Source organism: Lipotes vexillifer, unplaced genomic scaffold (genome assembly GCF_000442215.2).
Source record: "Lipotes vexillifer unplaced genomic scaffold, Lipotes_vexillifer_v1.1 scaffold39, whole genome shotgun sequence".
NCBI classification, from domain to species: Eukaryota; Metazoa; Chordata; class Mammalia; order Artiodactyla; family Lipotidae; genus Lipotes; species Lipotes vexillifer.
Genome location: NW_006787038.1, coordinates 3,910,018 through 3,934,730, shown reverse-complemented (window position 1 = coordinate 3,934,730; position 24,713 = coordinate 3,910,018). Strand labels below are relative to the sequence as shown.

Here is a 24,713-nt window from a genome sequence, read left to right as displayed (position 1 = left end):
CTGTCTCAGGGTCTGCTTGGGAGGTAGGATGGGGGAAACACAAACCAAGACAGTGGGGATAACACTGGGGCAGGACATGGGGTCTCTGACCTCAGGGAGATGGTGGAAGGGCAAGGAGCTTGGGCACAGCAAGTCAAAATATCTACCCAGAGGGTCAGCAGGGGGCACTGGCCGCTGAAGATGGAGGCCCTCCGCAGGTTCAGGGCTTAGTTAAGCCTTTAGTTTTCTGATGGTGGGGAGGTCCAGGGGTCCTTGGAGAGGGTCCAGGGCAGCAGGGGTGCAGGGGGAGGAGGCCCCTGGGAGCAGCTATTTACCAGTTGGTTTGGAAGTGTATTAGTGGTTTAACAGCCCAGACAGATGTGCCAGGTGACGATTCCCAGGGATAAGCGGAGGAGGCTTGCCCTACTCAGGTGAGACTGCCCCCCGCCCCCCGCCCCCCGCCAGGTGTGCAGAACACACCAAGCTGGGATGCCTCTGAAGTATGGGAGTGGGATGGTGTCCAGCTGGGGAGAGCCTCTAGCCGAGAGGGTATTGGTCTGGTAGCTCTTTTCACCTACTCACCTTGTAGCTCTTCTTGGGCACAAACCCTAAGCAGTGATGAGTCATGAAGAGGAAGCTGGTGACAAAGTATAAGAAAGCAAAGAAGCTGTGCAGCCACAGGAACTTGCTCCTGCCGAGAGCAAGACACAGGAGGTGTGAGACCCCCACTTCCAGCCCACACGCTCTCCCCGGGGCCGCCCTCTGGTGCCTCCAGACACTCAGGCACCTTGGAAGGGAATGGAGAAGGGGACGTCCACTCCAACTAACAGAGGCTAACATTTCTTGAGTGTTTACCATATGTCAGGCCCAGGGTGGGACTCAATGCTTTGTGGACATTTTCTCACTAGACCCTTGTACCTCGTGAAGGTGGTACTGTGAATGTCTTCATTTTACTCGTAGGGAAACAAGGGCTAGAGTGACTGCTCGAGGTCACTCCTAGCTGTGGCAGTGCCGGGAGGTGAGCCCAGAGCTGCAGAAGCACTTATACTCTTCATGCCGTGTCGTGCTGCCCGCAGCGGTGGCTCAGGCCGCCCCCGCCGACCGTTAGGACAGCAGGAGGGGCCACCTGGCCTCCATGGTAAGGGACTCCGGGGTCACCTGCAGGTTCGGCCCGCCTCCCTGGGGTAGGAAGAGTGCTGGCCCTTGGGCTCTGTGCTCACGTGATGCTGTCCCAAGGCAACCAGCCAGGATGACTGCTTGGAAATAGGGCCCGCCTTATTTGGTGCAGTTGGGGGAGAGAAAGGCTGCCTTGCTTCAAAATATCTCCTCACCGCTGTCCCCGCGCTGGCATTTCACCTAACCTTCCCTACCTAGTTACATGTTTCTCTCCTCAGTGTTCTCAGAGCGGGCAAGGTGACACGGCCCCTAAGGGACATTCCAGCTCTCTGCCAGTATGGATTTACAAACGTTGAAGGCTCTTTGCTGCCCTATTAAAACTCACTTCTAGTCGGGAAGTTGTAGGTGCCACGCTTACAACAGTGGCCGGCCTGGGAGAGGCTGGTAAGCTCTGCTCTGGTGTTGCCAGTACCCGGGGAAGAGTTGGTTGAAGGTGGAGGCGAGAGGGTGCCCGACCATTCTGCCGAGTTTGGACTTTGATGGATTCGGCATTTGATGGAGTTTGCAGGGGTGCAGGGGCAGAGGACCAGGGGTGGGGCAAGGGGAGGAGGGGCAGGAGTGGGCAAAGCGCACTCACACCTGCTGGAAATACTGCTTCAGCTTTGTCAGGAAGTCGACCAAGCCTGGCCCTGAGGCCTAGCGGGGACGATGTCTCAGCCGGGACCGGCAGGGCCACATCTGGCTCAGTACAGATGGACGTGGCCACCAGCTGGGTTGGCTGATGTTAAAATCCACAGGTGCCTGGACCATGAGGGCTGGAGGGGGCTTAGAGGTCATGTCCAACAGCTCTTCCCCCACCGTGGACTAGGGATGAAGCTCAGAGGGGGAGGGTGCACTGCCTCAGACCCAGGGCCGGCTAATGGCAAAGCCGGGGCATGAACCCAGCTCCTGTGGTTCCTTAGTCTCGCTGCTGTGGGAATCAGGTCTGAGCTTCACTCGGTTATATGAGGGTTGACCTGAGCTATTTTGTGGGCAGGGAAGCAATACCTTAAACCTCTGCTTACTACAGTAATCCTGTTGGGAGCTGGACATACTAAGCAAATAGGACCATCTTTCCAAATCTTCAGGAGTGACTGGTTTGGGTAGTTCCATCCATTACAGAGATGGGGACACTGAGGCACCAAGAATACTTCCTTACCAAGAGGATGCAACTTCTGGCATCCCACTTGGAACCTGGGTTCCCAAGGAGACCAGGCCTTTCTTATCAGCAGAGTGGTGCTCATGTTTTGGACCCACGCATTGGACCATCTCTCCACGCTAACACCCAGCCCCCAAGCCAGTAGAATGGGAGGTAAGAGGATCAGGTACCTACTCTGTGGAGACATTGACAATGGTGGTCCGACCAAAGTGACTATTCCAATCTGAAAGAGAAGAAAGTTGCTGACCTCAAGCCTGGCACCTTGACTGGTTGGGTGCCAGACTTCAGGGTTCCTGAGTGAATGCCCAGGGTCTAGAGATGCTTGCCTACGTCCTGGTCTTCCTTCTAGTTCCCCAGAGCTTGTCCCCAGCTTCCAAACAGCCCCATCAGAGGCCTCCTCTCCCCCCTGGGACTGCTGACTGGGGCTCCTCGGCTGTGAAGCAAGACCGAGCATTGGCGTGGCAACCCCAGAGCATGACTGACTCAGGGTAGACACCGGTGAATGCTTGTGGGAGGGACCCGGCAGCCCCACCATGAGCGGAATGATGAAATTAGCAACACTGTTACCGCTGGCAACAATCACAAAACCCAGAACTTCTGGAAATGCATTGCTGCCTCATTCAAACAGAGTAAATCCTTCTGGCTGAGTGTATTAGTGTGCTGGTTTAGACATCTCCAAGTTTTATGAAATCATACTATCATCATTGCCAACATACTAGCTCTTAGGATGAGAATCTGGGAAGGCAGGGCTCAGTAGTTACTTACTCTGGTGGTGGTATTTGGTAGCATGAGAAATGGGTGCTACCTTGAAGTAACTGAGGTCTACCTCTGGCCGAGGAGAAATAGGTGGAAACTTGAGCAATCAGGGTACACCTGGCTGCCACCTGGGCACTTAAGGTGCTATCCTGTACCACCTAGTTGTAAGGACCTCATACAGCTCTATGTTTGCATATCCTAGTGAAACCCTGGCTGTTATTCACAGTGCCCACTATCAGGCACTGTGCCAGCCACTTGACACGCATTGTCTCTCAATCCCTAAGACAGCTGAGGAAACTGAGGCCTGAGGACACTGTATAAGATGAAATAATTTTCTGGGAAGCAGATATGGGTAAAAGTTGGGGAACCATGATTTTTCTGTCTTTGAAGCCCAAGCCCTCACCCACCACATTACTGTGTGAAAATTTACCCTGTTATAAGGAGTGCAGATAGAATCCCTATGAGAAATTCTGCATGCTGTGTCCATCAGAGTGGGTACAGAGAGAGATCAGGTCCAGAGATCTTTGTAGTGGGTCACACGTCATAACAAGGCCACCAGGAACACCTGGACAGGTGCAGTGTGGGGTCATAAATAAACATTCAGTTTTAGACTGAATTACTACTATCTGCCTTCCGTGTGCCAGGCCCTGGGCCAAGTTTATACCAAAAGAGGTATCATCTCCGGTTTCCATGTGAGAGAACTGAAGCGTGGGTTGCCTAAGGTCACATAACTAATTTTGAGAAGTGCAATTAAAATTTAGATTCCTAGACGCTCAAGACCCAAGCTCTGTCCTGCCTACCAGGCTGCCTCTTAGGTCTAGTGGGCCGGGCCCGGGACCTGCTGAGCTCTGCCTACCCAGAACATTTCCAATGTAGTTGATGGGCAAAATGATGCCCAAGGAGGGGATGCAGAGGATAAGCACAAGGATGATGAGATGATACTGGAACATGATGTAGATACGGGCATCGTCTCCACACTTGCTAATCAGATCTTCGTTCCTGGAAGAGACACAGAGACAAGGACATTGCTCAGGAGCCAGTGTGGCTACAACGGAAGTCAGAGGTAGATAGAGGAAAGGGAGAGAAGATGACCACCCTACCCCCGAGTTTTTATCTTTAGAGATATCACACTTCTCAAAACTTGTTATGCCTGAAATGTATTTCACTGAATTTCACAGGCGTATCAAAGATAGAGGCTACAGATACACTCCTGGGAATCCAGAAGCCCTCTTAAATCAGGCTTTTATTTCCTCTTTTATTGCTCTTCAAACATTTTGAGTGCCTGCTATAGCGTAGGCACTGAATAAACCATTAGTGATAACAGGATTCATCCTATTTTTCAAAAAGTTGTTCCTTAAATTAAAAAGGGGTACTTAAAGCCACAATGAGGTATCACTCCACACTGCCAGACTGGCCAAAGTTGGAAAGTCGGTGAGGAAAGTGTTGGCGAGAAAGTGCTGGCGAGGGTGTGGGATGCCGGGAGCTCTCTCACACTCATGGGTACTTACTCTGGCACACAGCTTTGGATAAGAGTGGACATTATCTACAGAAGTTGACTATAAGTATACCCTATGACCTAGCAATTCCACTCCTAGGTTTATACCCAACAGAAATACATGCACATGGGCACCAAGAGACATGTATAAGAATGTCACAGACGCATTATTTGTAACAGCCCCAAACTGGAAACAACTTAATTGTCTATCAAAGGTAGAATGGACACAAGAATTGAAATATACATGTAGTGAAATATATATATAGTGATCTACATACATCACATTATATGTATGTAATGAAATACCATACAGAGATAAAAATGAATGACCATAGCTGAACCCCACAAATGCAACATTGAGTGAAAGATGCCAGGCACAAACAATACATACCATATGATTTCATATACAAAGTTCAAAAATAGGCAATACTGAACTACAGAGTTAGAAGTCAGGATACTGGTTACCTTTGGAGAGGTGGGAGGTGATAGGAGATTGGGAGGGAGAAGGAGGAGGGCTTCTGGGGTCTTGGCAAGGTTCTAATTCTTTATCGGGATGGTGCTTGTATAGGCTTTGCTTGTGATGACTGAGCTGGACACATTTTTTGTGCACTTTTCTGTACGTGTGTTATATACTTCAATTAAAAACATTTAAAGCAATACATGCTTATTACAGAAACTTGGGAAAATACAAAAGAAGAAAATCATTCCCCAACCGTCTCATCAAACCTAAGATAATGGCTATTAATCATTGTGGCCAATTTCCTTTAGCTTCTTACTGTATTGCTGGTTTAACTTGTGACTGTAGTATAAACAGCATTTGACGTATTGCTCTTTTGCTCAGCATTTGATCTTAAGTCTTTTCTGACTGTTTTACATTTTGTCTAAATATTTTTATGGCTGCCCAATAATAATGGTGACAATAGCCTCTGTTTGTGGATTACTGATTCACACCCAGCCCCAAGCTGCACACCCCCGTCTTTGGTGGATGTGCCATAGTTTACTCACCCTTGCCCTCTGATCAGACTTGAAGGTTGTATGCAACTTCTAGCATTCAGTCCAGGATTCAGATTTATTTTTCAACAATATCACAAAGAGCATATCTTCAAGGCTTTCAGTATCACCATTAAGCTAATTATTTAGAGCTCTCAACCTTTTTTTAACTTCAAGCAGTTAAAACACTTCCTGCCTTGGACTTGAGAATTAAATCCCAAGAATGGGGTGGATGAGAGCTGGTGAGAAGGGAGAATGGGGGAATGTCCCCCTGCAGGCTTGGGGTGCCAAGATTTGCTCACCTGATAGAAACAGTGTGCCAGAGGCAGGGTGAGAGCCTCCAACCAGGTGGAGGGAGCAGAGGGCTGGACGGGACGAAGAACACAAGAATCTCCTTTCTGGGCTGACAATTCCCGCCTCCCCACTGGGCCCATTGCTCCATCTGCACCGAAAGGCAGGTTACACTCAGCAGCCTGAGGGAAGCCTGAATTTTTGAGTCTGCCTATACATATTCCTCTATTCAGTTCTGTTCTCTTCCCACCATTCTTTAAAGTGCCGGCCCCATGACATTCCAGGCATCACTCTTTCTCCTACTGACAAGTAATTCTCATCTCTGCTCTAATCGCTTCCTCTCTTCTACCTCTTGCTGGAGACTTGCTCTACCTGTCTCATCTTTAAATTCACATCCATCTGTCTCTACAGACGCCCACACGTCTTCCCTTTCAACTACAGCCAGGTTCAAGTGCTCATTTGCTACTCTTAAAAAAAAACACCCCAAGAAACTCCTTAAGCATCCACTCCTTCACCAGTTTCCCTTCAAGTTCCATCCAATATCCTTCCTTCCCTGCTCCCACCCACCTCTTGAAAAAGGTGGCTTCCATTCTCTGCCTCTACTTCTTGGACATCTCCTCGTCCTGGAACTGCGCTCCCAGTGGAGATTCAGATCTCCAAAGCCGACATCCTCTGCTGAGCGCTCATGCTACTCAACCTTGTAGGGCTGGAGGCTGCTGACCACACCCTGTCTGGACCTGGCGCCTGCCTGGCTTCAGTAAGCCCGTGCCCTAGAGATTGCCACCTTTTCCTCTTGTCCCAACCAGTCTCTTCCTTGGGCCCTTTCCCTTGGGTGTCCCATCTGCTCCCATGACTTCAACTACGACCTCTGTGCACCCATATCCCAAGTCTAAATCTCTAGCTCCGACCTTTCTCCTAAGCTTTAATCCTGTTTTTCAACAGCTTGCCGGTCAACTCACATGCTCACCCTGGCCCTATGTCATTAATTTCCCAACTCATCATATCTCCTCATCTCCCAACCGGTGGTATTATTACCCTCCCCAGAAACCAGACCTTGATTTCTCCCTTTTTCCTAACCAGGTGGAAGCCAGGTGGAAACAACCCATTGACTGTTGTTGCCCCATCATCTCCCTCCCCACGTCTCCTCCGCATTGTTTCCCTGGTCACCACCACCTCTCACCTGGACACTGGAAAAACCTTCTTAGCTGCTCACGTCGCCTTTGGACTCTTCCTACTGCCATTCACCCCTCATGCCCCTGCTTACAAACAGACATCACCTGAGCGTCCCGCTCAAAAGTAGTCACTGGCTCCCTGCTGCCTCTAAATCAAAAGCCAAGATTCTCGGTATGGTAGTCAAGATCCCAGCTGATCCTTCTGGCCCAATCTTTCATCCCCTCTCTTGCTATGTACTCTTGCTTCTAGCCACACCAGAAGATTTACCATTTCTGGACACTCCCTGCCCATCTCTGCCCCAAACCTTTGCTCATGCAGTCCTTAATTTCTGATGGGCCCTCCACATCACAACGGTCAAAATTCTTCCCATTCCTCAAGGCCTCGCTCAAAACTATGCTTCTTCTGAACCCCCAAATTGGAATTAATTTCTCGCTCTCCCAAATACCCTTTGCACAGCAATTATGCTCTCCCCATTATCAATTATGTGTAGTGGGTCTTGTTAACCCATGTTTTGCTAACTAGACTGAGTGGGCTTTGTGCGCTGGGACTTTGGCTTCTGCGGGAAAGGGCGGTCATGAAGAGGGGCATGAGAGACTGGAGGTATAGGTTTCTCTTAATAAAAATGTATGTATGCAAGCTTGTGCATGTTTTAAAAATTAACAAAGCAAAACCAGAGAATGTGCCAAGAAATAAAAGTCTCCCCTCCACTCCCCCAACATGTGGCTAAGATTCCCACCCATGCACAAACCAGGTGTATCACTTCCTCGGGACTCTGGTGAACGATGAACGAAGACGAGAGGCCAAGGCCATGGGGAGTCCTCCACCAGTGGAGCTGGGGCTCAAACCCCAGAGGCTGCTGGTCCCAAGCCCAGCTCTGGATTCCCAAGGCCCAGTCATGGTATCTGGTGCCCCCAAAGGGTCCCAGGCCCTTCAACAGGTCTGGGGAAAGAGAGGTGCCCGGGTGTAGCTCATGCGGGTGGATGGGATCTTGCGGCAATGTCTGAACGCTCCCAGCAAGGCCCTTGAATGGTGTGGGCATGGAGGTACATGAAGGAAGAAGCCCTAAGGGCCTTGGCAAAGAAGCAGATGTGCAGATCCAGGCAGGCCCCTGGTGCAGGCGGCCTCTGGGGAGCACTGAGGCTGCACCCTAAGGCAGGCAGCACCAGGCAAGGACGGACCCTGGAGGAGGGGTTCGAAGGACAGGCAGGGCAGGCCAGATGGGGGATATTTAGGGAGAGCCCAGGAACACACAGCGCTCTGAGGTGGAGACAGTGCTGTGTGCACACATGTAAGTGTGTATGCACGTGTGTGTGCGTGTCCACACACGCAGTGGAGGCATGGAGCTCTGACAGGTGTCTGCTCTGCGGAGGCGTCTGGCTGGTATGAGGCCATCAGGAGATGACAGGTAACTCGGGGTCTCTCCTTGCCAAGTGGGGTCTCACACTAAAGAGATCCAGAAGGTGTGGTGGGCCAGGGGTTGTCCGTCCGTAATGGGCATGGAGGCTGGGAGAGGAAGCCTGCCCTTCTGCCTGGTGGTTTTTGTTTTTTCCATCTAGGCAAATATGAGGAATGATGTTCACAGAAGTGAAGCAAAGAGTACCTGGGAAGGATTTCTTTTTCCTCGTGTGGGCGTCATAAAAGCATTTTTACAAGCATGTGAGAGGGGTCTTTCCCGAGAACTGTGGCAGAGGGAAAATGGGCGTGGGCAGCGTCCAGTTCCCATTTCACCAACGGAACGCCGGAAAGCGTCCTCTGCCAGGGCCGGGCTGCGGTGGGCAGGGCGAGTGGGGAGTGGACGTTGGGGCACAGAATTTAGGCCTAAGGCCTAGTCCTGAAGGGCAGGAGACCCTGTCCCCACCCTCCCCCAGATAAGGCTCAGGAAGCTCAGGCACTTACTTCATGGTGATGGTGTTGAAAAACCAGGAATAGAAGCCCTGGGGAAAAAGGAGAGAAAGTGTGAGAAAACCCAGCGCTGGGGCGTCTGAGGCAGTGAGGCAGTGTCTGGGGCTTCCTACCCCGGCAAGGTCTGGACTGGAGTCGGTGCTGAGGGAGATGTCTTTTCAGAAGTCGGGCACCCTGTTACAGCAAGTGGTGGCTTAGAGGGTGGGCCTCAGACTGGAGGGAGAGAAGGGACTTTGGGGTGGACGTCAATTGCTTTCTGTCTGTCCCTCGTTGCTTCCTTCTGGGAAATGCCCCTCCCCCACGCATGTGGCCCAGTGGAGTGTGCGTCAAGAAGGTGTCTGCTACCAGTGGTCAGTTGATCAACAGGAACATGACCCAAGAGGGGCCAAGCAAAATGCTCTTAAGGGGACTGATATGGGTGTTGGGAGAAGGGTCTTCCTCTGAGTTCTTGCGTCTCGGTCAACACCAGGCATCCTGGAGGGGCTTGGTGAGTCTTTGATGCCACATGCAGGACCTTGTCTGAGATAAAAAGCCTGCTCAGAGGAGAGAGGACCACAGAGGGGATCCTGGTGGCAATGCCGGACTTCCTGGATCTAGCTGTACCTGAAGCAGCTGCTTCCCTTAGATTTCCCCACACTCAGGCCACACATCACCCTTTTGTTATAATGCTAACTTGAGCTGGGTTTCTTCTTCTGCATCTGAGGGTCCTGTCGATTATACATTTCTCTCAGGGTCTTGCTGTCTGGAGTTTCCGGGTGGTGGGGAAAGGTGGCCTCAGCCGGTGGCTGGGAGGGGCTAGAGAGGCAGTCAGCTCGGGAACTGTATGCATAGGGTAGGCAGAGGGCCACAGCTCTAAAAGCTGCCAGATGTGGTAGCTGATTCAGTTACCCTGGTGCATGCTTCCTTCTGGGATCCCAGAGGTTTTGGCAAAACCTTGGAAAAGGTTGCAGCTCTTGATTGGGTCACGAGCCGATCAGCGACCCAGGCAGGCCCACTTGGTTGATAGTCCCCCAGAACCACATGGATTGGGGAAGGCGTATTTCCCAAAAGGAAGAAATGAGGGGCAGGCAAACATGAAACAGAAGGAGGCCCCTTGCTCCCTTAGGTGTAAGGCCCACCTTCTAGGCCTCCTCCCTGTGCTGGGTGGGTTGACAGTGGGAATGCCCATCAGGAATGTCCACTTGTGGGGGGACCATTTCCCCAGCTATATCCTAGGGAACTAAAGTAGGGATATAAGCCCGGGTATGAGGCAGAGCGATGAAGGGAAATGGCATGATGGTGGCAGTGGCGACTGGGAAAGTCCCAGGGAGGGGGTGAATTGCTAGACAAGACTTGTGCTGAGAGTCTGGCCACCCCTTCCCTACATGGGGAGTCTTTCCTCACCTCCCACCTCTGGGCCAACATGCAATTCATTAAGGGAGCAAGCAGGTTTGCTGACGGGCCCTAGTGGATATGCAGAGTGGAGGAGTATCAGTGGGAGGACAGAGGTAGTGAGTAGAAGTGTGGCCTATGTACCCATGAAAGGCACATGGACACAGATGTGTGAGTGACCAGGTATGGACCCATATTTTCTCTTTCTCTCTCCCTCTCTCTCTCTCACACACACACACATGCACATGCACACACACACACACACACACTCCCTTGCATATATATTGTACCTCTGAAAGGCATAAACCATTCAGAAAACTTAGCAGCTGAACAGTGGGCCTGAGAAGCAGGCACATCTCCCCTTTTCTCCCCACCCCGAGCAAATGGCCACAGGCTCCCAGGAGCCAGCTCAGCTGACAAGCCTGAGTGACAGCGGTCAGTTCACTGCACACACCTCGGTGGCTCCATCCTCCCCACTCCCGCCACATCTGCCCTGACTTGCTGAGGGTGCTATGAGGAGACCTGTTCACTTCACCCACTGCACTCAGCCTGGCTGAGGCCTCGCCCTCTGCCTGGGGCCTTGCAGGGGCTACCTCACCGCACTCTTCCTCCGTGTCTAATTTCTACCCTCTTCTGTTTGACTACCCCACTGCTGCCATCATGATTTATCTTCTAGATATTTTTAAAATAAAATGTCATTGTACAGAAAAAAAAAAAACTGCACAAAGCTGAAGTGATGTTTCTAAAGATAAATCTGAGAATTGCCTTGCAAGGTAGGTGTTACCGTCCTTATTCGACAGAGGAAACCTCCAGGATGTGAACCTGTCTGAGGCTTCCGTTCTTGTCAGGGGCAGGTCTTGGCAAGTAAAGGGACCAGGTCTCTTGGAGGGTTGAAAATGGATGAAAATTTGCTTCCAACAAACACATATCAGATACTAATTACATGACAGGCTAGACCGGGTGCTGGGACAGTGGCGAGTAAGACCAGTATAGCTCTCAGTGGGGGAAGTGGGCACACTAGATTAACTGTGTAGATGAGGAATCATCACAGACTGGGTTAAGAGTGCTGAAGAAAAGGAATGCAGGGACTTCACTGGTGGTCCAGTGGTTGAGAATCGGCCTTGCAATTCAGGGGATGCCGGTTTGATCCCTGGTCAGGGAACCAAGATCCTACATGCCGCAGGGCAACTAATCCTGCAGGCCACAACTAGAGAGAAGCCCACGCGCTGCCACGAAAGATCCTGCGTGCCGCAACTAAGACCCAACGCAGCCAATAAATAAATAAATATTAAAAAATATAAAACTAATATATGTTATTTAAAAAACTTAAAAAGAGGGCTTCCCTGGTGGCGCAGTGGTCGAGAGTCCGCCTGCCGATGCAGGGGACACGGGTTCGTGCCCCGGTCCGGGAGGATCCCACATGCCGCGGAGCGGCTGGGCCCGTGAGCCATGGCCGCTGAGCCTGCGCGTCGGGAGCCTGTGCTCCGCAACGGGACAGGCCACAGTGGTGAGAGGCCCGCGTACCGCAAAAAAACAAACAAACAAACAAAAAAACTTAAAAAGAAAAGGAATGCATTTTCCATGAGGGTATAACCACAGATCTGGACCCAGATTTGGGGGCGGACAGGGATCCCCAGGGAAGTGGTACTTGAGCTGAAATCTGAACAAAGGTTGGGTGTGTTAGCCAGAGAGGAACCAGTGGGGAAGGGGGGAGAGGGGAGAACAGACGAAAGGCCTGGGGAGAGAAGGAGGTGGCGCTTCTGAGGATCTAAAAGATGGCCAATGTGGTGGAGGGTGGGGCAGTTGGGAGGAGAAAGAGAGACTGGACAGGTGGGCAAGAGGCCAAACCACGAGACCGCGGCAAGGCACCCGCAATTGACTCCAAGAGCATTACGAAGCCACTGAAAGCTTACACTTATACAGCCATGTGTCCCTGTTCATGGAGCTCGCTCTGGTTGGAGTAGGGGACACGCGTGCACCTAAAGAGATCAGTTAGAAGCTGCCACGCTCCTCCAGGCAAGAGACTGATGGAGGCTGGACTGGGGGATGGTGGGAGAGGTGGAGAGAAACAAACCTGGGAAGGTAAAGGCAACACAACTTCGTAATGAACTGGCCATGCCCAGGGGCCTGGGGAAGAGCAAGGCGTGTGCACCTGAATGGATGGTGGGAAGTCTGAGACCAGCGAGCCAGGGGCGGGTGGCGGGGCCGGGAGATCACAGCATGTTTTGGACAAACTGAATCCAAAATGCCCTTACAATATCCACATGGAGATATTTTGAAGGCCACTGGATAAATGGGGCTGGAGCCGAGAGGAATTTAGCTGGAGCCAGGAATTTAGGAGGGATCTGAGTAGAGGTGGCAATTGAAGTCGTGAGTGTGGATGACACTGCCTGGGAGAGAGATGGGGAGGGTCTGAGATCTGCTGGGGGGACTCCCGGTGTGGAGGAGGCACCCACAAAGGGAAAACCCAGAGAGCGGGATGCCATGGAAGCAGCGGGAAGTGCTTCCCCTCTATTCAAGAAGGGAAGATGGGGCTTCCCTGGTGGCGCAGTGGTTGAGAGTCCGCCTGCCGATGCAGGGGACACAGGTTCGTGCCCCGGTCCAGAAAGATCCCACATGCCGCAGAGCGGCTGGGCCCGTGAGCCATGGCCGCTGAGCCTGCGCGTCCGGAGCCTGTGCTCTGCAAGGGGAGAGGCCACAACAGTGAGAGACCCGCATACCGCAAAAAAAAAAAAAAAAAAAAAAAAAAAAAAAAAAAGAAGGGAAGATGATCTGCAGGCTCAGGTGTTTCTGAGAGATGAGAACTGAGGAAAGCCCATTGGATTTCATGGCATGGGACCGTTGGTGGCCCTGGGGCTGTCTGGGTGGGAGCCACGTGTGAGGGGTTGAGGGGTGAGAGGGAGGTGAGGATGTGGAGACAGCAAGCCAGACCTCTCTTCTGGAGTTCAGCTCGGACCAGCCCCGAGCACCATCTAGAGCACTTTAGCTCCACTCCATCACTCTGGAGGGCCTTCCTTGCTCCCTTTCTCCTTCGTGCACTTACTGCCACCACCTTCTTGGCACCCTAGGAGGCAGGTACGGTCAGTATCTCCATATTTCCGATGGGGAAACAGGCTTGGCAAGGTGGGGGCATTTGTCCAAGGTCAGGTTGCTAGGAGTGGTTGGGTGGCTGATTGCAAAGCCCCTGCTGATGAGCCCGCTCCTTCCTGCAGATGCCCGGGCCACCTGTCCGGAGCCCGGACCCCTGCCCCCGTCCTCACCAGGCCCAGGCCCACCCCAGCACCCACCTTGTCCCTGTGTTCCATCTCCAGGGAAATATCCGAGGGAGACGTCTTCTCGCTCTGCTCCCCATAGATCAGCGAGGTCAGGCTGCCAGCCAGGAAGGGTAGTGCGGAGGTGGAAAAGGAGAAAGTTCTTAGGTGCCAGCCTTGCTCCCTGGGCTGAGGGCTGTGGTCCCCTCCTGCCCAGTAGCAGACACGCCTCAACCTGTTTGCTGAGCACACAGCTCTGGACACAGACAGGTGGCCAACGCATCTTGGGAGTCATGAGATCCAGAAAGGCTGAGATCTGAGAAAAAAGTGGCCTCATGCCCAGAGATGGCTGCTCTCCAAGTCACCTTAAAGCAGGGAGGGCTAGAACACGGGCAGGGGTGGTAATGAGATGTCACCTGCTGACGAGACACCTGTGCAGTTTGGGCACTGGTCAGAGCCGTGTCCTGGTCACGGCAGCACATCCCCCGATGAAGCAAGCAGCTCACTTCCGACGCCCAGCCTCTCCTCACCTGTCGTTGTGTATCAGCAGAGCCAGGCGTCCGTAGTCCCACGCGGCTTTCCGGAGGAAGGAGTAAACCAAGACGATGACCTATAGGTCAGGAAAAGCAATATGGCGCAAGAGAGCTCATGGATGCCTTCCCCTCGACTGACCCCTGAATTCCCATGGGGAAGACTGTCCCTGAGGTCCCCAGGGGCTCCCCCCTAGGTGGCCAGCTCTGTCAGGGTAGGGGTTATGCCTTCTGCAACTCTAGATTCCCAGTGCCCAGCAGCTTCCTAGCACAGAATGGATGCTCAGAGTGGTTGAATGAAGGCGCTGGTGGCATGTTTAGAACAATGCACAGAGCACTCATTGAATAAATCATCAAGGGGACAGATGGGAGGCTCAAGGGCACTGGCCAGGGGGACCTTTGGACAAGGGTGCAAGGAAGAGAATCAGGGATTCCACTGCTCCTGCAGCCTCCTCTTCTCCAAGGCCCACCCACCCTGGGCCACCCTGGGCAGGACTGACATTCAGATAGTTCCCACCACTGTGGCTGGCATCCACAGACAGCTGGGGCCCCTTGTATCACTTGTGAAAGCTGGACCATCCACCCTGGGTGAGACCTCTCTGTCTGCCCACTGCACTGCCCAGAACTCACCACCCACAAGATAACGTTGAGGAACAGCACAGTGGGGATACCCCCAAAGGGCTGCCCCTGCAGGACAGTGCTCCGAGAGTGGAAGCAGTCGTCAGCCGAGAAGTTCCGGGACTTTTCCACCATATTCAGGTTGCCCGGCGAGACAGTCATCCTGGGATGCTCCCTGGTGAACAGAGGGGTTTCCAGGTCAAACATGAGCCCCCCCCCACCGCATTATGCAACACGCAGAAGCCTGCCGGGGAGCTGGGAGGGGTGCGCTGAGCTTAAAAATGGTCAAGGCAGGAGGCTCAGCCCTGAGCCTCCTTACAGCCCTGTCCTGTAAGACAGGGGTCCCAACCCCCTGCGGGGACGGGGTCACACAGCAGGAGGTGAGTCGCGGGCCAGCGAGCAAAGCTTCATCTATATTTATAGCTGCTCCCTTCGCTCGCATTACCGCCTGAGCTCCACCTCCTGTCAGATCAGGGACGGCATTAGATTCTCATAGGAGCAGGAGCCCTACTGTGAACTGCACATGCGAGGGATCTAGGTTGCGCGTTCCTTATGAGAATCTAACACCTGATGATCTGAGGTGGAGCTGAGGCGGTGATGCTAGCGCTGGGGGGCGGCTGCAAATACAAATTATCATTAGCAGAGAGGTCTGACTGCACAGAGACCATAATAAATCAGTTGCTGGCAGACTCATATCAAAACCCTATCAGTGAGTGGCAAGTGACAATTAAGCTGCATCTTACAGAGCAGACTGGACATAAGCAACACACTTCGGGTGTCACTGCCTCCCATCACCCCCAGATGGGACCAGCTAGTTGCAGGAAAACAAGCTCAGGGCTCCCACTGATTCTGCATTATGCCGAGTTGTATAATTATTTCATTATATATGACAATGTAATAGTAACAGAAATAAAGTGCACAATAAATGTAATGTGCTTGAATCATCCAGAAACCATGCCCTACCCCCGCCCCCAGTCCATGGAAAAATTGTCTTCCATGAAGCCGGTCCCTTGTGACAAATAGGTTGGGAACTGCTGCTGTAAGAGACCACTTCCTCAAACCCAGGGCCAAGGTGGCAGAATGGCCCAGATGCCCTGGGAGAGTGTTTACTTTGTACCACTTGCTCCTTTTACTAAAGGAGTGGTAAAATGCACAAAGCAGTCGTTCCGATGGGTCTTCCTACTTCTGCCTTTGTGAAGCTTTTCTTCTATATAAATGAACAAGCCTCACAAAGGTCTCAGAGAGGAAAGATTCAGTTTAGAGGATGGAACCACTGCATCATGGGGTGCCGCGCAGATAGGGCCACTGACGATCATCTTTAACGTCTTACGATTCTCTGATCTAGTTTCCAAGAAAGGCAATAGCTCCCAAGACTAAGTAAGGAAAGGATGCAGAGTGCCTGACACACAGCAATGACTCCCTGTTTCACCTAGAACTTGAACCGGGGAGATCAACACCTGTTCAGGGTCGTGAGCCAATACAGTGAGTCAGAGAATCAGATGCAGAGCTCGTGGTCACGGGCATCCGTATTCTTCACGCCTGGGTAAGAGCGGAAAGTACGAGCAAAAGCTGGATGTGACCGGCAGCTGCTTGGACTTATCTGCAAGGTTGCTCTGATTTTCAAAGATCATTTGTTTTGGCTCCAGACTGCATCACACCTTAGAAATTCTTCACTCCCATTCAAGAAAAGTAGGCTTGTTCATTCGACAAATATTTGGTGAACGACTGCTTTGTGCTAGACTAATGCTGGTGGTATATCAGTGAACGAGACAAAAAAATCCCTCCCTCGTGGGATTCTAGTGGGGGAGAAGCAGGGTGAGATTAGGATTGTAAAGAGGGTGATTGCGGAAGGCTTCGCTGAGAGGATGGCATCTGAGCGAAGACTTGAAGAGAGGGGAGCAGACCACACAGCCGTGGGGGAAAGACTGCAGGCAGAGCAAAAGCCTGGGGGGCGGTAGTAGCGGTGGTACAAGCTTGCCTGGAGCAGAGGAAAAGCTAATGGGCCGGTGTGGCTGGACAGGGGAGAGTGAAGGGCATGGGGGGTACCTGAGCAAAGGAGTGACATGAAGTGACTCATGTTTTAAAGGGGTCACTTTGACCCTGGCACTGAGAATAAATGGGGGTGAGGGCAAGCAGAGAGCTCATTTGGGAGGACTCTGTGGCAACCCAGGCAAGAGACAGCGGTAGCCTCGGGCTTCCCTGGTGGCGCAGTGGTTGAGAGTCCGCCTGCCGATGCAGGGGACGCGGGTTCGTGCCCCGGTCTGGGAGGATCCCACGTGCCGCGGAGCGGCTGGGCCCGTGAGCCATGGACATTGAGTCTGTGCGTCTGGAGCCTGTGCTCCGTGGCGGGAATGGCCACAGCAGTGAGAGGCCCGCGTACCACAAAAAAACAACAACAACAACAACAACCAGATAGCGGTATCCTGGACTGCGATGAGAGCCACGAGGTGGTCAGAAATGGTCAGATTTTGGAAATAATTTGAAGGTGGAGCCAACCAGATTTGCTGATAGATTGAACGGGGAGCGTGAAAGAGAGGAATCCAGGACGACTAAGGCTTGTGGACTGAGCAACTGGAGGTGCTGCCATTGGATGAAAACGACAGGAAGTGCTGGATGGGAAGTGCAGGACGGCGTGGGGACCGGGAGCTGGGCTGCGGACATGCCAGGCAGGCGGCTGGATATGTGTCTGCGGTTCAGAGGAGAGACTGGACACACAACATGGGAGTTGCCAGCATGGAGAGATGATGGTTCGAGGCGTAGGACTGGATCACTGAAGCGGAGAGTGAGGGTCAAGTTCTGAGCCTTGGGATGCTGCTCTAATATATACAAGTTGGTCAGATGAGGAGGAAGCAGAAAAAGAGACTGAGACAAGCAGGCAGTGAGGATGGAGGAACAGCAGGAAACGGTGCTGTCCTGGAAGCCAGGTAAAGAAAATGCTTCCCGGAGAAAGGAGGGACCAGTTGTGCTGATGTGGTCAAGTAAGAGTAGAACTGAGGAGGAGCCATAGTTGAAGCAAGGTGGAGATTATCGGTGGCCAGACTAGAAGAGCTGCAAGAGAGAATGATAGGAGAGGATTTGGAGCCAGGGACATCAGCAACTCTTTGAAAGAGCATGGAGAGGTGGAAGTGGTTGGGAAGGGAGGAATAGCTGCACATGGTATGCTGATGGGAACGATCCAGTAGAAAATAAAAATCTGGTGATGTAAGAGATGCAGAATCACCAGAGCAAAGCGAGGATGTAGGAGGGGTTGGGAACTAGTGCCCAAGGAGAGAAGTTGGCCTCTGCTGAGAGCTGAGGGCGGATAGCTGACCCACGGTAGCAGGAGTGCTGGTGGAGATTGTGGACATGCTTTCCTTACAGTTTCTATTTTCTCAGTAAAAGAGGGAACAAGGTCTCAGGTGAGTGTGTGATGCCGGTGGTAGGCAGACGTGGGCTGTTTGAGAACAGGAAAAAAGGTAGAACAGAAATCCAGAGGAGTGAATGGGTTAGGGGAATGTAGCAGGACTGACAGGCAGCTCTAGGGGCGCACTGAAGTTTACGGTCTTGAATTTCCAACAAGAGCAGCCAGACTTACTGTGCATTTCCCTCAACTGTATTCATCTGTGTGCTTACAGGTGTGAAAGAGTCACACAGATAGTTTTAACCAGGGTAGAGGTTTTCCCAAGCAAGTATGAGAATGAAACAAGAGGACTGAAGGTGCAAGGGAGTAATTTTAAGGACTGGCCATGGAATTTAAGGCATGTAAGGAGAGAAATGAAACATGAGAAGGGCGAGGAACAGTGAAAGCTGTTGGAGCTCCAGTGGGTGGAAGAATTTTTGAGTCCTAGAGGGTGTGAGTTGACAGATAGGAACTGGCTGTTGGAAAATGATCTGGGTGATGTTGAGATTAAGAAGGGATTGCAGTTATTGGTAGTGATAAGGTCTAGGGCATTTCCATGGAGTGAGAGGCTGAGTAGTGTCAAAGAACAGAGGGGCTAGACTGTTAGACGGATCATCTCTGTGGATATGTGGATACTGAAATCAGCAAGAATGAAGACAGGAGCAGTAGTGTCATGACACTGAGGCAGGAACTGAGCTCTTCCAGGAAGGAGGGGTGTGACCCGGGTTGGGGGGAGTAGATGCCTATGACACAGAGGGGGAGCAGGACGTCTAGGCTGACACCCGTGGGTACAAGACGGGGGCTTTTGCAGGGAGGAGGGAAGAATAGTCTGAAAGTTACAAAGAAGAGCAAGAAAGACATCTCTCCCATCCCCAGGTCCATGGTATTGGGAGAGAAACAGAAACCACTCCCGGAGAGGGTGGTAAGGGTCCTGGGGAGTCTTGGGTTTCAGTTCCCAGTGAAAAGGTGATGCTCTGAGGATCTGGGGGGTGTTTCTGGGCACTGTGGGCTCTGGCACTGAATCCCAGTTCCAACTCCTACTTGCCAAGCGACCTGGAGCAAGCTCTTTATCCATGCCTCATTTACTCGTCTGTAAAATGGGGATGGTGCTATCAATTAGTACCCACTTCACAGTGCTGTTAAGAGGGATATGTGGGTTAAGGTCTATCAGTCATGGAGAAAAATGCCTGGAACACAGGAAGTATCACATAGATATCTGTAAAATGAAAAGTGGACACAGAGTTCCAGGGGACACGTCGGAATGGTTCTAGGTACTAGGGATGGTTGGGTGCTGGGGATGGAGAAGGGAATAAAGGTAAAGGGACTGGAGTACAGGAGACAAGAGGCGGCCCGGGAGTCTGGATTCCCTGTGCTAACTCACAAAAATAGGGGAAAAGGGCGTAATGAGATTAGTCCTGGGAAAAGGAAGGAAAACAACAGCCGCCTCCAGATTAGCATCTAACGGGAGCAGGGGGCCTCTTGCCTACCTTCTTAAGTTTTCCTACTTTCTGCTCCCCTCTCTTTCTGCCTAGGTTGCCCACAGTTTAATTACCCCAGGTCACTGGTTTCCACGCATTTACACTAACATGTTTAGCCAAATGTAAAAGTATAATAGTTTACACTGAACACAGTATATTTTAACAGTAAGCCATCTGCCAGAGAGTCAGAGTAGCAGCGATGGCATTCCTGGGGTCTCCTGGCAGATGGAGCAGGCATCTCAGCCATCCCAGGCTCTGGGTCAGCTGTGGCAGGAAGCTACAGTTCTGCTGGTGGCCACTCAGGGGAGCCCTTGTTGAGGAAGCAGGTGGAAAAAGGAGGAAGGTGCGTCTGGTAAGTCTGCAGGCCTTGGGAGAGACTTTTCCTACCTGAGTCAGGTCTCCAGCGAGAGTCCCAGTCAGGCCTGGAGGCCTGGCTCAGCTGCGGGGCTGCTGGAGAACAACAAATGCAGTGGAGAGTCCACGAGACTTAGGAACCCAGACTGTCTTTGCTGGCGGCATCATCCCTCAGGGCCCCTTTCCTCATCTTTAAGCTTGGAATGCTCTTCCTTGATCATGTGTGTGTTTTGCCAATAGTTTTTTGCAGTCTTTTGCTTATCTTTTCATTTTCTTCGTGGTGTCTTTTGAAGCCAAAGTTATAACCGAAGTTATAAACTTTGACAAAGTCCAATTTATCAAATTTTCTTTTATGGACCATGTTTTTGGTATTGTATCTAAGAAGTCTCTGCCTAACCCAAAGTCTTAAAGATTTTCTTCAATGTTTCTAAAAACCTTATAGTTTTAGCTCTTACAGTAAAGTTGATGATCCATTTTGAGTTAATTTTTGCATATGGTGTGATGTAAGGGTCTAAGTTCATCTTTGGGCATGTGGCTATCCAGTTGCCCAGCACCTTAAAATGAGGAGAACAGGGGCTTCCCTGGTGGCGCAGTGGTTGAGAGTCCGCCTGCCGATGCAGGGGACACGGGTTCGTGCCCCGGTCCGGGAATATCCCACATGCCACAGAGCGGCTGGACCCGTGAGCCATGGTCGCTGAGCCTGCGCGTCCGAAGCCTGTGATCCGCAACGGGAGAGGCCACAACAGAGAGAGACACAAAAAAAAAAAAAAAAAAAAAAAAAAAAAAAAAAGACGGGAACAATTCATAAGGCCCTCTCTTCAAGGCTGTCTGGGGACTGGAACCAGGCCAAGGATGTGAAAGAGCTTGGTGAGCTGCTGCACAGCCACAAGGACTTGGGACTGTTGTTATTATTTGGTTAACACTATGCATGATGAGGGCAGGGGAGGGGGTCCTGGGCTGTGAAGAGCTCTGGCTTCCATCCGACTCTAAGGAGGTTTGAGTTTGGATGCTGCTCTTTTCACTCATCAACCCCCACTCCCTCATTCTCTCTTATTCCAAAAGAACCACCCCGTCCTTCCTGACCTTTCACAAAGAAGAGCTGCACACTTACTACGAGCTAGGCCTCATGTCAGGATCTAGGGGCCTGGCAGACATGGTTCCCACCTGCATGAGGCTCCCAGACTCACTGGGGAGACACGCACGCACACAAGGCACATGCCTCTGCACTCCAGCACACTCCCATAGCCCAGGGGCCATGGGGAGGGCCCACCATCAAGCAGTCACAGAAACCTTCTGTGGGAATGTGACCTCCAAGCTGAGCCGTGAGGTGTCAGAATCAGCACAGTGCAGTGGGGAAGCGTGTGGGCAGAGGGAACCGTATTGGCAAAGACCCAGAACGGGGGACAGAGCACGGAGGTTTGGGAAAGTGAAGATGAATACTCGTAGCTCTAGTATGGGATGGATTGCTGGTTTGTTCTTTCATTTGTTCATTCAATAAGAATCCATTGAGTGTCTGCCCTTGCCAGGCCCTGTGGAGACCCTGGAAGTACAAACATGAGGTCCTCTTTAGGGAGTTCACAGCCTTTGGGATCTGGGGAGGGGAATGCTGTTGACAGGCCTGGCCCAGGCTGCCGTTCTGCCCAGGAGGACTCCAGCTACAAGGTCCCAGCCTCTAAGCTTGGAGTCGGGTGGAATCCAGCCAGCAAGGTTGTGTCAGGTGCAGGCTTTCAGCTCACCTGGCTGCCCAGCCTGAAGGGGTGGTGAGGAAGGAAAGGAGAGAAGAGAGCCTCACCCCCACCTCACCACCCTCCTCAGGTTTCTCAGCAGCAAACAAAGCAGTAATGAGGAAGGCTGTTGCGTTGCCATGGAAACACAGAGCAGCACCCAGCCTTTTCTCCTCACCCCTAAACCATGCCTGGACCTTCCTTCTCTCTTCTTTCCGGAAGGAGAGCTTTCTGGAGCTCTTGTGTGTGAAGAAGACGACAGAAAGCTTTCTGGAGACCAGAGTATCAGCCCTGGAAATAATAAAACTTGAAATTTGGAGGATACTAAAGGGACACAGAGCAGGGACACCAACCTGCCTGGTGCAGGGGGCATAAAGGAACTCCTCTCTTTGGGCATGAATTTCACAGCAGAGCACGGGGAGGCTGTTCAGAGCATCAGGGAAAAGTAGGCTCTCTGGACCCAGAGTGTCTGAGCTTAAGTCCCAGATCCACCCTGGCTAGCTGTGTGACCATGGACAGTGACTTCACCTCTCTGAGCCAAATCTGGAAAGTGGGGGTAACAACAGTACTGCCTCTCAGGGTTATTGTGAAGATGAAGTAAGATAATTCACATAAAGCCCTTCACATGGTGCTTGGAAATATATGTGTTAAAAATTAGCCAGCACTGTCATCATTGTCATTAGCTTCTTTGTGAGATGGTAGTGAGGGGCCCAGACGGGACCATTCCTAGCATCCTTCCCCCTACTCTGCTCTGGAACAGGCAAAGGGAGAGATGCAGAGCATGGGAAGGACCTTACAATATCCTCAAACTGCAGCCTGTGGTTGGTGCTGCTTCTGCTCTTCCTGTACATGGAAAGAAAATGTCAGCCTTGCTCTTTGGGCCAAGGAGCAGGGATGGTGTTAAGGCTGATTGGTGAGTCAGGATTCTCAGGTCCTCTCAGTTGCACATCTTATCTCATAAGGAAGTGCGAGGCCTTCCTCCCCTCCCATTTCTGCCCCATCAGTCTCCCGCGGCACAAGCTGGAGGCTCAGCAGTCCTAGGCCTGGCCAAAGTTTTCCTCAGAAACTGGGCAAAGGCTTCAGAAAGAACTGGCTTTGTCCTTATTACTCCTCTGGTCCATCGTTCACTTCCAGGCTTCCAGACCTGGCCTGGTTTCAGCTACTGCCATCCTAACTAGACAGGCCAGCACTTTGCTCCCCACTTTTCCTCCCCACTTGGCCATCTCGAGGCCAAGTCCAAATCCCAGAGTTTAGGTGGTCCAGGAAGCCCTAGAAGCGGCCAATCTTATTAACCCCTAACACTTTATTGTGCATTTATTATAGGAAAATATTTCCTGTTTAAGTAGCTCATTTAATCCTCAGAAGTACCCTAGGGCACTAGAATCTCCCCCAGATGAAAAAAGAAAATTAAGGCTCACAGAGGTTAAGTACCCTAGGGCACTAGAATCTCCGCCAGATGAAAAAGAAAATTAAGGCTCACACAGGTTAAGTACCCTAGGGCACTAGAATCTCCCCCAGATGAAAAAGAAAGAAAATTAAGGCTCACAGAGGTTAAGTACCCTAGGGCACTAGAATCTCCCCCAGATGAAAAAGAAAGAAAATTAAGGCTCACAGAGGTTAAGTACCCTAGGGCACTAGAATCTCCCCCAGATGAAAAAGAAAGAAAATTAAGGCTCACAGAGGTTAAGTACCCTAGGGCACTAGACTCTCCCCCAGATGAAAAAGAAAATTAAGGCTCACAGAGGTTAAATAACTTGCCCAAAGTCACAGTGCTGGTAAGTGGCAGAGCTGGGCCTTGAACCTGGGCGGTTCATAACCCTCTGCTCTGACACCTCCTAGACCCTCTGGGCCTCTGCTGGGCTGGCAGTGCTGGGAAGGAGTCAGAGGGAGGGGATGACCTCGCTCAAGCCCTAGTCCAGGGATAGAACCTTTCCCAGCCTCTCAGGGTGGTGCAGTGGAAGGTACTGTGGACTGAGGGATCCCGGGAAAGCTGGGCTCTAGGCCACCTGTGTGACCTTGGGCAGGTGCCTTCCCTTCTCTGGGCTGGGGTTTTCGTAGGAGGCTTCCGAGGTCCAGGCTGGAGCCAGGATTCCAGGTGTCCCAGAGACACAGCCTACAGCCACACGGCCTGCATTCCCGGCACTGGCCAGAGCCGACTCTGCTCCACCATCCCCATGAGCTCTCAGGAACTGGTCCATAGGGCCCGCATTTTGATTTGGAGAAGCAAATCACTGCAGTCACAAGCCACATCCTAGGAGAAGAAGCTGTGGGCGGGAAGTCCCCCCGATCCCCCCCCAAGTCTCCCCCCCCACCCAGAGTACACAAAGCTATAGCACCTGCCCTGCACCCCCTGCCATCTGACCTTCTCGGTCTCTTCAATAATTCAGCACCTCTTGTTAACAAGAAAGATTATTTCCCATGGTTCTGGACCTTAAAAAAATAGCATTCCTGGCCATGGGCACCCCTCCCATCTCCCTTTCCTCTCTGGGTCTTTCCTTAAATCCCCTTTGCATGCCCTCTGCTCTCAGATCTGCTCCCCCCCACCCACCACGCTTTCCAGGACAAAAGCTCAGGGGCTCAGGTTCACTCTCACCACTAGGGGGCAGTGGCTTTGAGGACAGGGAGGAGGGGAAGCGGGTGTAACCGCCGTGAGGTTCTGGTTAATGTCTTTCCCCACCCGCCATGCAAGCTGGCCATGACTCTTCCCCAAGTGTCAGTAAGCCCTTCCTTGCTCTAAACTGCTCTTGGGTCTCCTCGTATCTTCACAGGATGGTTTGCCCAACTTTACACATGAAGAAACTGGGTCACCAGCAGGCGAAGAGATCTGCCTAAGGCTGGGAAAAGTGGTAGATTTGGGATCAGAACTTGGGTTTTCTGGTTCCCCATTCAGCACTCTTGGGCTTGGACCAGTGATCCTCAGCCTGGGGTGGGGGACACTGGAATTACCTGGAAGGTGTTTAGTAGATCCAGATACTCACGCCCCACTCCAGACTGTAGGCATGAGAATCTCCAGTCAACTCTTATATACAGCCAAGGAAGAGAAACACCAGCTTAAGATTTCTAGGGTTGTTTGCATCTAGATAAGGAGTTCTTTTTTTTTTTTTTTTT

The 24,713-nt window shown here is 51.8% G+C and overlaps 1 protein-coding gene across 1 annotated transcript in view; it reads right to left on the bottom strand.

Moving 5' to 3' along the window:
• Nucleotides 1-24,713, bottom strand: part of TMEM63C (transmembrane protein 63C) — a 73,744-nt gene that overhangs the window by 19,552 nt on the left and 29,479 nt on the right. Inside the window, exons 2-9 of the mRNA XM_007459767.1 lie at nucleotides 19,915-19,977; nucleotides 14,683-14,845; nucleotides 14,053-14,132; nucleotides 13,559-13,640; nucleotides 8,895-8,932; nucleotides 3,906-4,048; nucleotides 2,468-2,516; nucleotides 562-670 (exon numbers count right to left, since the gene is read on the bottom strand). Coding sequence (XP_007459829.1) covers nucleotides 562-670; nucleotides 2,468-2,516; nucleotides 3,906-4,048; nucleotides 8,895-8,932; nucleotides 13,559-13,640; nucleotides 14,053-14,132; nucleotides 14,683-14,832 — 651 coding nt within the window. The 5' untranslated portion in view covers nucleotides 14,833-14,845; nucleotides 19,915-19,977. The remainder of the gene's footprint in view (nucleotides 1-561; nucleotides 671-2,467; nucleotides 2,517-3,905; nucleotides 4,049-8,894; nucleotides 8,933-13,558; nucleotides 13,641-14,052; nucleotides 14,133-14,682; nucleotides 14,846-19,914; nucleotides 19,978-24,713) is intronic.